At 44.1% G+C, this 16,931-nt stretch overlaps 1 protein-coding gene and 1 long non-coding RNA gene across 2 annotated transcripts; one reads left to right on the top strand and one right to left on the bottom strand.

Moving 5' to 3' along the window:
- Positions 1 to 31: 31 nt before the first annotated feature.
- Positions 32 to 16,830, bottom strand: LOC131140221 (sec1 family domain-containing protein 1). The gene is made up of 25 exons (XM_058090448.1): positions 16,456 to 16,830; positions 15,756 to 15,826; positions 14,868 to 14,956; positions 14,650 to 14,740; positions 14,364 to 14,486; positions 14,192 to 14,279; positions 14,022 to 14,111; positions 13,879 to 13,934; positions 13,590 to 13,675; positions 13,425 to 13,524; positions 13,216 to 13,355; positions 13,055 to 13,145; positions 12,899 to 12,972; positions 12,368 to 12,449; positions 9,845 to 9,941; positions 9,692 to 9,762; positions 8,096 to 8,175; positions 6,229 to 6,291; positions 6,043 to 6,118; positions 3,819 to 3,872; positions 2,281 to 2,333; positions 2,170 to 2,203; positions 435 to 500; positions 243 to 311; positions 32 to 151 (listed from the first exon to the last, which is right to left on the bottom strand). The coding sequence occupies exons 1-25, from the start codon at positions 16,484 to 16,486 to the stop codon at positions 128 to 130; spliced, it is 1,899 nt and encodes a 632-aa protein (XP_057946431.1). The 5' UTR covers positions 16,487 to 16,830; the 3' UTR covers positions 32 to 127.
- On the top strand, positions 10,133 to 11,903 carry LOC131140225 (uncharacterized). Its single transcript, XR_009132375.1, has 3 exons — positions 10,133 to 10,192; positions 10,493 to 11,397; positions 11,682 to 11,903. It is a non-coding gene; the product is annotated as an uncharacterized LOC131140225 (long non-coding RNA).
- Positions 16,831 to 16,931: the final 101 nt, after the last annotated feature.

The following is a 16,931-nucleotide window of genomic DNA, read 5'->3' as shown; positions in this document are numbered from 1 at the left end:
TCCCGCCACTGAGGACATACAAAACAGGAAGTCAGTGTGTTTCTTCGCTTTATTCGTCTTGACACAGTAACACAAGTGGACCACGTTCACATGTTGTTGTTGTTGTTGTTGTTGCTGAGCATCCACGTCACTTTTGGCCCAGCTGTGACAGCTGTCAACACACACACACACACACACACACACACACACATTAAAAGAAGTCGAGTACGTCTTTGAGAAAAAAACGTTAAAAATGAACTCACTTGTTTGATGAACTGAGCTGCATTAAAGAGCTCACTGCAGCCATAAATGATCTTCTTGCCTTGTTTAGACTGTACACACACACACACACACACAAATACACACACACACACACACACACACACACACACACACACAGTAGCATTAGTAGACATGTTTAAACTGGAAGGTACTTTAATGAGGTCGTGACGTACTTTGGTGTAGTCCACCAGGTTCTGGTACTCAATGTAGTTTCCTCCTCCCACCACAAACACAATAGCCTGAAAGAACAAAAAACAAGTGTTGTGTTATAATATAATATAATATAAGATATGCCTTTATTTGTCCCTCAGTGCACAGTACAGAATCAGTTAAGCAGTACAAAATACACAATATAGAAAAATACAAAATATAAACAGCCCAAGTATTAACAAAAGCAACAATTTTTTCACAGTTATACAGTAAACCTCGGATATATCGGACTCGGATATATCGGAAATTCACTCACAACGGACAGATAAAAAAGAACCGATTTTTCTGTAATGCATTTCCAATAAAAAAAATTCATTGCATATAATCAGATTTTTTATAACGGATTTCGCCTATTTCGGACAAAATCTCCAGTCCCGTTCCAATGCATTTCCATTAAATTTCCCTCGCATATATCGGATGGCCGCATCGTGGCGCTCCCGATTCGCCGAATCGTGACAGGCCGCTATACGACGTCATTTGCAGTGTTTGCAGCGTTGCCTGCGCGTCCAGGTACATTGGAAACATAGTCAAGGAAGTGCCTTTTTATAACGGATAAAATCCCATTTACGCATATACCGGATATAAATCCCATATATGCGTAAAACGGACATTTTCCGGTATACACATATAACGGATTTCGCTTATATCGGACAAAACCAGTGGGAACAATTGAATCCGATATATCCGAGGTTTACTGTATACAAATACAGTATACATATAATATGAAACGAGATGAGATATATGACCAGTCTATACACTGAGATATTGCTAGTGAGTTAATATGAGGAATTATGGAAATACTTCACATAGAACTTAGTATATTGCATTTAGAGCCCTTAATATTGCACATGGAGGTTGATCAGATATTGCACAGTGAATGTAGTCTGGAGTAACTATACCTAATGTAAAAATATCTGTATCATGTATGATATCTATATCTGGTATATGCCCGTCACAATAACACATTTCACCGGATGGACGATTACATTAATCTTACAAATTATTACTGATCCATACATTCATTTTCTATGCCGTTTATCCCAATTAGGCTCGCAGGGGTATGCTGGAGCCTATCGGGGTACATCCTGGAATGTTTGGCAGCCAATCACAGGGCACATATAGACAAACAACCATTCACACTCACATTCATACCTATGGACAATTTGGAGTGGCTAATTAACCTAGCATGTTTTTGGAATGTGGGAGGAAACCGGAGTACCCGGAGAAAACCCACGCATGCACGGGGAGAACATGCAAACTCCACACAGAGATGCCCAAATGGAGACTCGAACCCAGGTCTTCCTGACTGTATGGCCAACATGCTAACCACTCACCCACCGTGCGTCCCCCTATTAAATTATTCACAGATTGGTAGCTTTGCTAATATCCATCTATTTTCTATGCCGCTTATCCTCAGACTGATTTTTGTATGAGAGGCGGGGTACACCCTGGACTGGTGGCCAGCCAATCACAGGGCACATATAGACAAACAACCATTCACACTCACATTCATACCTATGGACAATACAGAGTTGTCAATTATCAGGCATGTTTTTGGAATGTGGGAGGAAACCGGAGTACCTGGAGAAAAACCATGCACGCACGGGAAGAACATGCAAACTCCACGCAAACTCAAATCGGAGATTTGTGTACAATAAAAATGTTGACTTGCTTCAATCAATCCATCAATCAACTCACCTCCTGGAATGGGTTCTTGTTTCTGGGAATGGAACTGAGGAAGACACAATGGCAACAGTCGGTCACATGACGTCACAGCACAAGAGGGTGTGTGTGTGTGTGTGTGCTTGCCTTTCGCTGCCTCGTAGCATCTTGGGGTCAAAATATCGATAGTCATCCGTCTCCTGGAGGAAGACACAAGAGGACACTGGTCACATGACTGGCAGCTGAACCTATTACGCTGATTTTTTCGGCACTTTGTATTAAATTAAAGAGCAGATACACATAACCAGCACAGAAAACCTTCCAGATCTTCCAGAATCTGCACCTATTCCAGCTGTATTTCTTTGGATGTCCTGCTTTGGTCTGTTTTAATGTATTCATTCTATGGCCCGCCTCCAGGCACGCCCACTCCACTGTGGTTGGTCACCATCCCAAGTGGTAAGATTATAGGAGTTGATCAAATAAAAATAAACAGATTTATCTTTTTTTTAAAATGTCTGATTTTAACATGGGCGGCACGGCGGTCTGGTGGTTAGTGCGCAGACCTCACAGCTAGGAGACCAGGGTTCAATTCCCACCCTCGGCCATCTCTGTGTGGAGTTTGCATGTTCTCCCCGTGCATGCGTGGGTTTTCTCCGGGTACTCCGGTTTCCTCCCACATTCCAAAAACATGCTAGGTTAATTAGCGACTCCAAATTGTCCATAGGTATGAATGTGAGTGTGAATGGTTGTTTGTTTATATGTGCCCTGTGATTGGCTGGCGACCAGTCCAGGGTGTGCCCCGCCTCTCGCCCGGGGGCAGCTGGGATGGGCTCCAGCACCCCCCGCGACCCTCGTGAGGAAAAGCGGTAGAAAATGAATGAATGAATGAATGATTTTAACATAGAGCCTTATGTGTTGGATCCTGAATCCGAGACTGGACAATCTGAAGTTTCTCTCAATGGTAAGTAGCTTCAGAATTTTTGCGTTAGTTACACGTTATTAGCAACCCCGTTCGCAGTATGCACGCTCTATAATGCTACACAGACAAGCGCTTTTGTTCCATGACTTGCACAACATAAACACATTAGGGCATTGATAAATTGTGACTTATTGCTTGCTCTTATGACTCTTCGATACAACCATTTAATGTTGGAAAGGCGTCAGGCTTCAGCAACAGTTTTTCGGCTAGTCCAGGTCCATACTGGCCCATGTTCACAAAATAGTCCAGTGTGAAATCCCGTTGGCGGATTAGGAATTTGTTAGGAATTGTAAACAAATGTAGCTTTCCTTAACACCCAAAAAAACACTTCTTGGGGAGCCATTGCTAAGAATGAGTGTATCTATCTCGCCTTCGGCACACGCCCATATAAGGAAGCCCGCCTATGTATGACATCACAAATCTCCAATTTTACAATGCCCTCTAACTTCATTATCAGAAAGTTTAGCATCGTTTAACACAATAATACAACATTGTAGCTACATTTAGAGGTCAGAAAAGTGCTAATAAGTAATAGCATAACAGGTCGCCTTTCATATTCGCAATGGACACGGTCAGGATGTCATTAGCATCCATTAGCATGCAGACAGGAAGTCACAGAGGACACACGTGAACACACACAGAACATGTTGTCTTTTTCGTTCTCATCCCATACAGCAACATCTTTGATCGTGTCGTTCAAACTCACAGCGTGCGACTTCATCTCCATCAGGTTGTCAAGGATTCGAGTGACCGGAAGGTTCTGGAAGACGTAAATTAAAACTGTTCTTAAAATACGATTGTGAGACAGACGTATCAACAGAGCAAATATGACATCAAGTAAGTCACATGACTTGAAAAGACTAGTTAAGTGTTGACGGTGACTTAGACATTCGAATAAAAGATTATTTGCTTGTGTTGTTCTTCACCCGCGGAGACGTGCGTGCACACACACACACACACACACACACAGTGCGAGGATGACTAAAACAGAAGACAATATTTACATGATTTCATCCTGCAAGCATCTTTTGTCCACCCACCACCGTGCAGACCACAGAAATTTATTTTTTCTACAAAAGTGGGCAGTTTTTCCATGGAAAACACATCCCATTTAGCCTCAGTCAGTCATATATATATACAGTAAACCTCGGATATATCGGATTCAATTGTTCCCACTGGTTTTGTCCGATATAAGCGAAATCCGTTATATGCGTATACCGGAAAATGTCCGTTTTACGCATATATGGGATTTATATCCGGTATATGCGTAAATGGGATTTTATCCGTTATAAAAAGGCACTTCCTTGACTATGTTTCCAATGTACCTGGACGCGCAGGCAACGCTGCAAACGCTGCAAATGACGTCGTATAGCGGCCTGTCACGATTCGGCGAATCGGAGCGCCACGATGCGGCCATCCGATATATGCGAGGGAAATTTAATGGAAATGCATTGGAACGGGACTGGAGATTTTGTCCGAAATAGGCGAAATCCGTTATAAAAAATCGGATATATGCAATGAATTTTTATTGGAAATGCATTACAGAAAAATCGGTTCTTTTTTATCTGTCCGTTGTGAGCGAATTTCCGATATATCCGAGTCCGATATATCCGAGGTTTACTGTATATATATATAATTATTATTTTTTTGACTACCGTAAATTCCGGACTATAAGCCGCTACTTTTTTCCCAAACTTTCAACCCTGCGGCTTATTCAGTGATGCGGCCAATTTATGTAATTTTTCTAACGGCCACCAGGGGCCCTTGAGTAGAAAAGGTAAGATTAAGACCGGTGGAATATATATATGCGTCGAGGAAGACTGCAACTTCTTGTCTTGTGCATAAATTAAATTAGCGTGAACATACCCTCATCATGGAAAATGCAAAAAGAAAGGATTATGACGCAGCTTTCAAGCTAAAAGCAATCGAGCTGTCGGATAAAGAAGGAAACAGAGCTGCTGCACGTAAACTTGGCATAAACGAATCGATGGTGAGACGCTGGAAACGGCAGCGGGACGAAGTGGAGCAATGTAAAAAAAACGAAAAAAGCTTTCAGGAGGTAATAAAAGCCGTCTTTCTTTGTAAATATGTTTACATGTTTTAATGTAGGGCGGCACGGTGGTCTAGGGGTTAGCGTGCAGACCTCACAGCTAGGAGACCAGGGTTCAATCCCACCCTCGCGCATCTCTGTGTGGAGTTTGCATGTTCTCCCCGTGCATGCCTGGGTTTTCTCCGGGTACTCCGGTTTCCTCCCACATTCCAAAAACATGCTAGGTTAATTAGCCACTCCAAATTGTCCATAGGTATGAATGTGAGTGTGAATGGTTGTTTGTCTATATGTGCCCTGTGATTGGCTGGCGACCAGTCCAGGGTGTACCCCGCCTTACGCCCGAAGACAGCTGGGATAGGCTCCAGCACCCCCCGCGACCCTCGTGAGGAAAAGCGGTAGAAAATGAATGAATGAATGAATGAATGTTTTAATGTGGGCACATGCGGCTTATATACAGGTGCGGCTTATGTATGTACAAAATGGGTTTTGTAGTGGGTGAGGCTTATAATCAGGTTCGCTCTATAGTCCGGAAATTACGGTAATGACTTGTCCAGGTCGTATCAAGCTCATTGCAAATTCCGTCATGGTTACCGCTTGCCCAACTAAACGTCCCTTCAGCAAGGTGATGTTCCCACGACCGTCTTTTTTATCACTTACGCCCCATCCTAGCTAAAGTTGGTGACAACTTCCTCTGTTTTTTGTTGACGTAAGTCACCTACTTGAAACCTGATACCAGACTGAATACTTGATGCACTACCCGGGTACGTTGAATTTGAGAGACCTCCTTTAAAGTGATTTGATGCGACTTTAACGACATCATGTTGCTCTGCTGTAGAAGTAAATTACTTGTGCAGGTGCGGGGGGCGGGGGGGTGACTCACGTGTTGTTTGAGCACCAGGTTCTTCACTCCCTCCATGACCAACTGCGAGCCGCTGTTCATCACTCTGGAAAAGAGCCTGCAAAGATGGGAGGGGGTGGGGGGGTGAGACAATACGGACAAACGGGAGGACAGGGTAAGGCTGGTAATCACAAAGAATACTAGAAGGCATCAGGAGGCGGGACTTACCCCATCGGTTTTACCCCGCTGTTGCCATAGTTGGCTGAAGTGCCGGCCATCTTGGTAAAGGCCCTGCGCAGCACAATGAAACCACGTGATTGGCTGTTCATTTCTGTCACACCCAGCCAGGAAGTACAAATGTATCCGTGTAGAACCGCACAATGCATCCCACCAGACATCTTCTGAACAGAGTGGCAAGGTTGGTGAAGGACGCTTTCATCGAGTTTTTGTTAGAATTGAAGGATCTTTGTCCAACGTCGACATTGACAGTTCTGTCAACATGTTCTAAATAAGTTGGGGATGCATGGCGGACGAGTGTTTAGCGTGCAGACCTCACAGCTCGGAGACCAGGGTTCAATTCCACCCTCGGCCATCTCTGTGTGGAGTTTGCATGTTCTCCCCGTGCATGTGGGTTTTCTCCGGGTACTCCGGTTTCCTCCCAAAAACATGCTAGGTTAATTAGCGACTCCAAATTGTCCATAAGTATGAATGTGAGTGTGAATGGTTGTTTGTCTATATGTGCCCTGTGATTGGCTGGCCACCAGTCCAGGGTGTACCCCGCCTCTCGCCCCAAGAAGACAGCTGGTGACGACCCTCGTGAGGATAAGCGGTAGAAAATGAATGAACATGATTCCAACAGTAAAATATGGTGGTGGTAGTGTGATGGTCTGGGACTGTTTTGCTGCATCAGGACCTGGAAGACTCACTGTGATAAATGGAACCATGAATTATTGTGGATGAGTGATCTCCCCGTGCATGCGTGGGTTTTCTCCGGGTACTCCGGTTTCCTCCCACATTCCAAAAACATGCTAGGTTAATTAGCGACTCCAAATTGTCCATAGGTATGAATGTGAGTGTGAATGGTTGTTTGTCTATATGTGCCCTGTGATTGGCTGGCCACCAGTCCAGGGTGTACCCCGCCTCTCGCCCCAAGACAACTGGGATAGGCTCCAGCACCCCCCGCGACCCTTGTGAGGAAAAGCGGTAGAAAATGAATGAATAAATGTCCAAAGTTGAATAAAGAAATATTATTGAATCTTCAGTGAAGGTTAAAGTTCATTTAACCCTTTCATTTATATACATTTTGAATTGTTTTCGGCATGTAAAAGCATATTTTGAAACACTATAAAAACAACTTGTGTGTTAACATTTCTGAAACCTGCGGCGTAACTGTGTTAGTTAGCAAAGAACTACAGTGTCGGCCACTGATGACATCATAGACAGGTGTCAGAGCTGACTTCCAGTCGCTGTTTCCCTGCAGTGGCGAACTAACGGGGTGGCAAGAAGGTTGTTTTGTGGTATAAATACATTCAGAACATGCACCATATTGTATGCTAACCATGCTAATCAGAGGCGTACAGTTCCGGAAAACACGCTAACCGGGGTAAACACAAACCAAAGTTCCACCGTGCTAACTTTGAAACACTTAACAGAACTTAAAGAGTGTTTTCTTTGTCCTTCGCCTGAAGTTAAGACTTTGCAGAGGTTTTTCGGGGACACGTCAAGTTGCGTCCAAGAAGGATAAGCTCGAGTCTAAATCACTTCCCACAACATCTTTAAGTCTACTGAACTCCTCTGGGAGGCTGGACTTTCCTTCCATATGAGTTTACATTCACCCGCTCCGACTGCAGCGAGACACTTGGACCAAAGTATGGAAAGTGGGGAAGCTTGAGGGACACCTGCTTCTTCACTTCACGTCCTCAGCACCGAGCCCTTGAGCAAGGCGTCAAGCCCCCTGTTGGGTGTTGTTGACTTGTTATGGTATGTCCCGTCCTGTCCTGTCCCTTCCCTCTGACATTAATGAATGTGTGTGTGTAGCAAATCAACCCAGCTTGTTGTGTTGTTCCAAGGACTCCGATGAATAAAACACACTCACTTCCACTGTTTGATGTAGCTGAGGGGTGAAAGGTCACAGCCAGCGTCCAACAGAGCCGTTTTATACTGTTCCAAGTCTGACTGAAAAGACGGAACAAAGACACAAAGTTCTAGTGAGACCACAAAGATTTGCATATTTGGAAAGTGAAGAAGGTCCATAAGAAGAATAATAAAGAATAAAAAAGCATTCCTCTCCTCTTAGAAAAGACACCGGGGACTTGATTTACAACACGGAATGTCGCTGCTCTCATCCCTGGCAGACTCACTTCGCACAGCCTGGAATGTCCATTTATGGCACGCACACGACGTTAGCTTTAAAACGCTAGCTGCCGCCTGAAGGTCCAAACCGCTTTACGAGTACATCATATACCAATTAGGGCTGCCAAAGTTAACGCGGTACGGAAATTTCCTTTTAACGAGTTCTTTTTTTTTTTAGACGCGCAAATAATGTGCACTCATCCTGATCTTCGGCGTACGTTTAGCTCCAAAAGGCCTGTCAGATGGCTCTTGCAACAGGACCGATGTTATTTGTATCTGCCGTCGCTGTGAGTTGAGTTGTCATGTGTCTGAGGGGCAGGTTTGGGGGATTTGGACTGACACAAATGCAGCATAGCCAGTTAGACTTGGAGTAGACGCGTGTAATGTGTGTGTGCGCATGTTGGGGGATTACAGAAATGACATTATTTCATGTAAAAAATGTTTTAAAAAGGACTATTTTGTTTAATAAATACATAATGTGCTGCACGGGGGATGAGTGGTGAGCACGCAGGCCTCACAGCTAGGAGATCTGAGTTCAATTCCACCCTCGGCCATCTCTGTGTGGAGTTTGCATGTTCTCCCCGTGCATGCGTGGGTTTTTTCCCCAGGTACTCCGGTTTCCTCCCACATTCCAAAAACATGCTAGGTTAATTAGCCACTCCAAATTGTCCATAGGTATGAATGTGAGTGTGAATGGTTGTTTGTCTATATGTGCCCTGTGATTGGCTGGCCACCAAGTCCGGGGTGTACCCCGCCTCTCGCCCGAAGACAGCCGGTGACGACCCTCGTGAGGATAAGCGGTAGAAAATGAATGAACATTATTCCAACAGTAAAATATGGTGGTGGTAGTGTGATGGTCTGGGACTGTTTTGCTGCATCAGGACCTGGAAGACTCACTGTGATAAATGGAACCATTAATTATTGTTAATATGCAAATATAGGCTGCACGGCGGATGAGTGGCTAGCTCGCAAGCCTTACAGCTAGGAGATCTGAGTTCAATTCCACCCTCGGCCATCTCTGTGTGGAGTTTGCATGTTCTCCCCGTGCATGCGTGGGTTTTCTCCGGGTACTCCGGTTTCCTCCCACATTCCAAAAACATGCTAGGTTAATTAGCCACTCCAAATTGTCCATAGGTATGAATGTGAGTGTGAATGGTTGTTTGTCTACATATGCCCTGTGATTGGCTGGCCACCAGTCTAAGGGGGTACCCCGCCACTCGCCCGAAGACAGCTGGGATAGGTCCTCGTAGAAAATGAATGAATGACATACATAATGTATATACATTTTGTAACGGATACCTCCTGAAATGACTTATGTTATCATCCATTTGGTTCTTACCTCAGGAGGAGGCTGCTGAGCTGTGATGTAGTAGATGAGGAAGAGTCGCATCTTGTCTTCAGGAGTGCCAGCTGACACACACACACACACCCATCAAAACCAATTCAACATATGTGTATGTATGTGTGTGTGTGTGTGTGTGTGTACACGTACCATCGGGGTCACTGATGATGTCCAGAAGTGATTTGTCCAGAGTGGACTTGCTCATCAGTTTCTCCTCATATTCAAAATAAACATCCAGCTTTCGACTCTGAAGGGACACATATGTGTAAAGGTGTGAAAAACCCCCACAAAAAAGCAAAGGGGTTTTCATTTAATCTTCCTATAATTTGTGGTTGAAAGTATGGCACTTTCGCTGCTCGGTGCTGTTGCACAGTGGCGCCACAGGGGGGCGTTGCGGTTTGGTTGTTGGGAAGGCCACAACACAGCGGTGAAGAAGAAATAAATAAACTGCTGTGTTGGAGAGACGACCAACTGTTCCCGCTCTTTTGTGTGGTTCAGGTTGGTGAAAAAGAAGTGTTTTTAAGTACACCACCATATGTAGTATAGTCCTGTAGAGTGACTTTTGATGTCTCTGGAATGTATATTAGTTGTTTATGTGAGAAAAGAAAGTCTGTGTATATTCGCTAATGCTAACAGGGCTAGCTGTGAGAACCAAGGCCTGGCCGCCTTTAGCACCCATTTTAGGTGCAGGTGAAGTAGCTAGACAAAAGAATGGGTGAAGGAACAATATGAATGTATATTTCAATGTATATTTTTCTTATATATATTATCTTAATATGCCTATTTCCTGTCAAGTAGCAGAACATGCTTGAATGGCTCGATGGTTGTAGTTGCGTAGAAGAAGAAATAAATCAACTGCTGTGTTGGAGAGACGACCAACTGTTCCCGCTCTTTTGTGTGTTTCAGGTTGGTGAAAAAGAAGTATTTTTAAGTACACCACGATATTTAGTATAGTCATGTAGAGTGACTTTTGTTGCCTCTGTAATGTATATTAGTTGTTTATGTGAGAAAAGAAAGTGTGTATATTCGCTAATGCTAACAGGCCTAACGGTGAGAACCGAGGCCTGGCCGCCTTTAGCATCCATTTTAGGTGCAAGTGAAGTAGATAGACAAAAGAATGGGTGAAGGAACAAAACGGATGTATATTTTTCTTATATATATTATCTTAATATGCCTATTTCCTGTCAAGTAGCAGAACATGCTTGAATGGCTCGATGCTTGTAGTTGCGTAGAAGAAGAAATAAATAAACTGCTGTGTTGGAGAGACGACCAACTGTTCCCGCTCTTTTATGTGTTTCAGGTTGGTGAAAAAGAAGTGTTTTTAAGTACACCACCATATGTAGTATAGTCATGTAGAGTGACTTTTGATGACTCTGGAATGTGTATTAGTTGTTTATGTGAGAAAAAAAGTCTGTGTATATACATGTGTATATTCGCTAATGCTAACAGGCCTAGCTGTGAGAACCGAGGCCTGGCCGCCTTTAGCAACCATTTTAGGTGCAAGTGAAGTAGACAAAAGAATGGGTGAAGGAACAAAATGGATGTATATTTTTCTTATATATATTATCTTAATATGCCTATTTCCTGTCAAGTAGCAGAACATGCTTGAATGGCTCGATGCTTGTAGTTGTGTAGAAGAAGAAATAAATAAACTGCTGTGTTGGAGAGACGACCAACTGTTCCCGCTCTTTTGTGTGGTTCAGGTTGGTGAAAAATAAGTTTTTAAGTACACCACGATATGTAGTATAGTCATGTAGAGTGACTTTTGATGACTCTGTAATGTATATTAGTTGTTTATGTGAGAAAAGAAAGTGTGTATATTCGCTAATGCTAACAGGCCTAGCGGTGAGAACCGAGGCCTGGCCGCCTTTAGCGTCCATTTTAGGTGCAAGTGAAGTACATAGACAAAAGAATGGGTGAAGGAACAAAATGGATGTATATTTTTCTTATATATATTATCATAATATGCCTATTTCCTGTCAAGTAGCAGAACATGCTTGAATGGCTCGATGCTTGTAGTTGCGTAGAAGAAGAAATAAATGAACTGCTGTGTTGGAGAGACGACCAACTGTTCCCGCTCTTTTGTGTGTTTCAGGTTGGTGAAAAAGAAGTGTTTTTAAGTACACCACCATATGTAGTATAGTCATGTAGAGTGACTTTTGATGCCTCTGTAATGTATATTAGTTGTTTATGTGAGAAAAGAAAGTGTGTATATTCGCTAATGCTAACAGGCCTAGCTTTGAGAACCAAGGCCTGGCCGCCTTTAGCATCCATTTTAGGTGCAAGTGAAGTACATAGACAAAAGAATGGTTGAAGGAACAAAATGGATGTATATTTTTCTTATATATATATATATATATATATATTTTTATATATATATATATATATATTTATATATTATCTTAATATGCCTATTTCCTGTCAAGTAGCAGAGCATGCTTGAATGGCTCGATGGTTGTAGTTGCGTAGAAGAAGAAATAAATAAACTGCTGTGTTGGAGCGATGGCCAACTGTTCCCGCTCTTTCATGTGTTTCAGGTCGAGAACATTTGGCAGTGAGTAGTAAAATTATAACTATTTAACTATTTATAACTAGTACCGGAACATTCCGTCATTGTTACGCTGTGGCGTGACGGACCACAGCCATACTGTATGTTGGATGCCGATGTGCTACCTTGATGTGGTCCAGCACGGCGGTGGCCACGTTGGTGTGGAGGTCAATCAGACGTTTCTTCTCCAGCAGTTCAGGGAGAGAGCTACGCAACAACAGAAACACCAACGAGTTTAATGGTGTCATGACAACACAAAGCTGACATGAAAGTGCTGTGTCGAGCTGGGGTGATGACACCCGTATTGAGCCATGAGAATCAACACAAGTCTATAAAAGCTCCAATGGTTTCGGTTGGATAGCTTGACACAGGCTACGCCAATTGATGCTGGTGTGTTTGCTAACTAGTTAGCTAGAATTATGCATCTCGCTTCTGGACCGTGGACTCCAAATATGTTGTTTTTAAAACCAACTAACAATGTGGTTTGTCTATTGTTGTTGTTATACTAATTATGTCTCCAAACACTATTTGCTAATCATCTGGTAAATGTATGTAATTGAAAATACATCACTAAGTAGCACAGAAAAATCCGTAGAGAAGCTCTGCTGCCAGAAGACGCATCTCACTACACATTAAGCAGCGGTTCGGGTGAGTACCTGACAGCAGAGGTGAGCTTGGCGGTGTTGTCTGACAGCATGCTAATGGCGCCATCGTCCTCGCCCTCCAAGCCCTACCCACAAAGACACAAAAACCTCAGCTGTCAGTCCCGAGCAAAGGAGCGAAGGTCCATGCAGAGCCGGCCGGTCCCTCACCATGATGCTCTTCAGACGTTTGACCTCATCCTCTTGCGCTCTGTAGGTGTCCAGCTCCTCCTGGACCGACTCGGCCACCTCTGGAAAGGGACTACGACACGAGGTGAGTCACTAAACAGTACTGCAGTCAAGCGGGCCCAGTCGGGTCTTCATGGACTCACCTGCCCTTATGCTTCTGCCAGAACTTGTCTGCAGCTGTCAGGTCATACGTCCTCCTGCTCTTCTTTTTGGGCCTGGCGCCGGCAGGAGACTGCTCCGCCCCCATGCCCTCCTCCATCATCACCCTGTTGAGATGGAAGTCCTGGTGGACAGAGTCACAAGCTTGGACCTTCTACTTGTCAAACTTTCCACAGGTACGTTGACGGCGCACCAGCACATCGTGGATCAGCGCCTGATAGGTCCAGGTGTGGTGGAGGGGCGTGGCCATGTCGATGTTGCGGTCGGCCAGAACAAACAGAGGTCTCTGGAAGCTGCGCAGGAAGGGACAGTAGAGCAATGCATGATGGGAGATCACCTCTGACCACCTTTGCTTTACCTGAACTGTCCGGCGGCCATGTTGTCTCCTGTGAAGAGGCTGTTTCTGGCGTCACGCAGGTTCTCACGAAGCTTCTTGTCCAGCTTCTGCGAGACACAAACACACCAAGTGTTACACAACGGCGTCTCGCCTATGTTTACTGCTCGGGGAGGGAGGAAAACCAACCGTATGGGATCGCTCCTCCTCGGTAACATTTCGCAAACATTCGTAACAGAAAGCAAACGAAAAAACTGAGTGTGTCCTCATCGTCAACACGTGGAGCGCCTCACTAATTTAATGGTTCACTCACCATGGCTACCATCTCTGCTGCGTTCCCACGAGGACAACGGATGATTGGCACGGCGCCTGCTCGCACAAACAAACACACCAATCAGGTCAAAGCGCGCATGGGACACTCGGACGAGCCTGAAGTATCAGCGAACAGGGTCACACCCAGCGTGACGAAGAAGCAGAAGAGACTGTCCACGATCGTGTCCATGATGGCCTCCATGTCCGTGTCCTGGACGTCTCCTCTGTTGATAGCTGTGGGAGGACACAAACAGCATGGTTTTTAATGTGGGTTACATGGCGTCGCTCGTGGGTTCATGTTCATGTTCGTGTACCGTGGTAGGAAATGAGCTCCTTGTTTTGATGGCAGAGGATGAACATGTCGTCCTCCAGAGTGATGAAGTTCAGGTACTGGTCATACACCTGACACACACACACACACACACACACCAGCGGTCAGTGATAATTAACACAATAGGGATATCTTTCAAGAGTAACCATGGTAACCTTGGTAACTTGACTGACGGCGTTGGCAGCCAGAGCGGCGCTGGCAATGTCCTCCAGTTTACTTCTACTGATGGCCGAGATGAAGTTCAGGTAGTACGACTCGTACAACTGGTTCCTCAAGTCCTACTCACACACACACACAAACCACTCCATTAACACAAAAGTCCTTCATTGAGTTGAGTGGTTGCAGCATATTGGCTTTGTCGCCATCTTCAGGACAAATGACACATTGTTCTGCGCGTGCTTTTCTTTTTGTGTGTTACCATGCGTTGGCTAACGTGCACACCTGACAGATCCTGTCGATGTTCTCCTCTGAGGGCATGACAAAGTAGATGGCCGGGACATCGGGAATGGGATCTCTGTCGGAATGAAGCAGTCTGAACACACAGAGACACTCCATTAAGAAACACTTCATCTACTGTATGTGAGGCTGTGCAGTCGGGAGACTGACTGCCTGCCGTATAAATATGAACTTCTAGCAATATTTGAGTGTGTGTTGATTACAAGTGCAGTGTGATGCCCATGTCTCTCAGCTCTTTGACAGACAACAGAGGTGAGATGATGTCCTGACCAAAGCGGTCGTAGATCAACACCTAAAATGAAGCAAAGGTCACAATGACAATTGATTATGTCTTATGACCTCCAACATTGCTATAAACATTTCTTTGTCAAGAATAAACAATCACAACAAACACTAAGGGCGACTGGTTAGCACGCAGGCCTCACAGCTTGGACACCTGAGTTCGATCCCGCCCTCGGCCATCTCTGTGTAGAGTTTGCATGTTCTCCCCCGTGAATGCGTGGGTTTTCTCCGGGTACTCCGGTTTCCTCCCACATTCCAAAAACATGCTAGGTTAATTAGCCACTCCAAATTGTCCATAGGTATGAATGTGAGTGTGAATGGTTGTTTGTCTATATGTGCCCTGTGATTGGCTCGCCACCAGTCCAGGGTGGACCCCGCCTCTTGCCCGCGACCCTTGTGAGGATAAGCGGTAGAAAAAGAATGAATGAATGAACAAACAAGACACTTTAGCCTTGTTTACTACATTCACACTGCATGGTATGAAGTTTGTGGGGAACTTGCTGTTTACAGGCGTATGTAGATGAGGAATTGCGAGTACTTTTCATTAATTTCATCAATTTAAATTTCATTTAAATTGGATATACGCGACCCGAACCTTCAGAGTGGAGTAAATGGGATACATATCTAATGTGTATCTCCATAGTGAAGAGGCCCGGGTCTTATTGAACAAATTGGAATTGTACTGTTCACACGAATATATATATATATATATATTAAAAAAAAGGTTGCCAATATTGTCTTGAGATTGTGTACAAAAGAGACTACCTGTAATACTCCTGATTTGTACAATTAAAAAATGAAAACTTTACCTTCCATACGGGCTCGGCTGTGGTGTTCTTCACAGGAGGAGCATTGAAGTTCAACATGCGCCTCAGAGCGACTAAGGATGTCAAACACAAACAATAAGATTGATTTATAGCACATAGTTAAAGATCTTACATTTTATATTGTATCATTTGCAAGTACAGTGAGAATGTGCAAACCTAAATTAAGTTAGGGGTCTCCAAAGTGCGGCCTGGGGGCAAACATTTATGTATAGGAAACATTGCTGTGTAAGCAGAAGCACAAGGCTAAGATGTAGGCGTTTTGTACAGATAACTTGAAATAATGTTGGCCTCCATTGGATTACTTTTATCATCTTTAATGTTCAAAATGTAACTAAGTAGCCCCGGTTGTTCTGCTTGAGAACACTTCTCATTTCGAAGTCGTCACACTGTGAGGAATGCAGTCTTAGCTCCCGTTTAACTCTAGAGAAAACAATTATCCATTTCCATTGTCCACTCGCTTTTAGTATCAAAGTTATGTTGTAAAGCTAGTTTGTTGAGTGGCTGGCAAAGAGAGCATCAGTCATTTGGCTAATGGCAGCTAATTCCTTTAAACGAGGCTTGACACTCGTTTAAACTTGTGTTGTGTCATACACAACAAGCGTTCCATTGTTAAATGCCCACTGCCACGGAGGCATGTCGCTGAAAAAGGTTACAAATGAGTAAAAAGCAGAGTTAAACAGACCTGACTGTTTGTCGCGTACTGACGCCGCCATGTTGGATGTTGTTGGCGGTGACGACTCTGTAATGACGTGTCAGCGAAGAGTAGGCAATAACGAAGATGCGTCACTCTGATACCATTTACGTGAACGATTGCCACAACCGACAGCTATCCTTCTGGCTGCCGAATATTTACGTTTGAAATATCTCATATTTCCCCCGTCCCAAAAAGAACCGTTTACTGTGGATCAACAGTGTTATTTTGACTGGTTCTTACTTTACTAAGATGTTGCAGTACCTGAGTTATTGTTTTCATTAAAGTTAAAAATACGACAAACTTAAAACTGGAGGGCCAAGGGAAAGGGCAAAATACGTAAGTTTTTCGGTGAAACTGGTTGAATATGACAAAAACTATCACCGTCCAGCCCCAACTTCACATCACACCTAACAGGCTAACAATCACAGTGATGGTAGTAGTGGACCAAACCATCCCTTGTAGCG

Source organism: Doryrhamphus excisus, chromosome 13 (assembly GCF_030265055.1).
Source record: "Doryrhamphus excisus isolate RoL2022-K1 chromosome 13, RoL_Dexc_1.0, whole genome shotgun sequence".
NCBI lineage: Eukaryota > Metazoa > Chordata > Actinopteri > Syngnathiformes > Syngnathidae > Doryrhamphus > Doryrhamphus excisus.
The sequence above is the reverse complement of the archived record's forward strand: the minus strand, read 5'-3'. Positions and strand labels throughout refer to the sequence as shown.

What these genes read in the sequence shown, in the direction of transcription:
- LOC131140221 (XM_058090448.1), bottom strand. Translation starts at nt 16,486, where the DNA reads ATGGCGGCGTCAGTACGCGACAAACAGTCAG. An exon ending in ACCTGGTGGACTACACCAAA is followed by an intron (nt 312 to 434) that starts GTACGTCACGAC and finishes GTGTGTGTACAG; the next exon opens with TCTAAACAAGGCAAGAAGAT. An exon ending in CAGCTCAGTTCATCAAACAA is followed by an intron (nt 152 to 242) that starts GTGAGTTCATTT and finishes GTGTGTTGACAG; the next exon opens with CTGTCACAGCTGGGCCAAAA.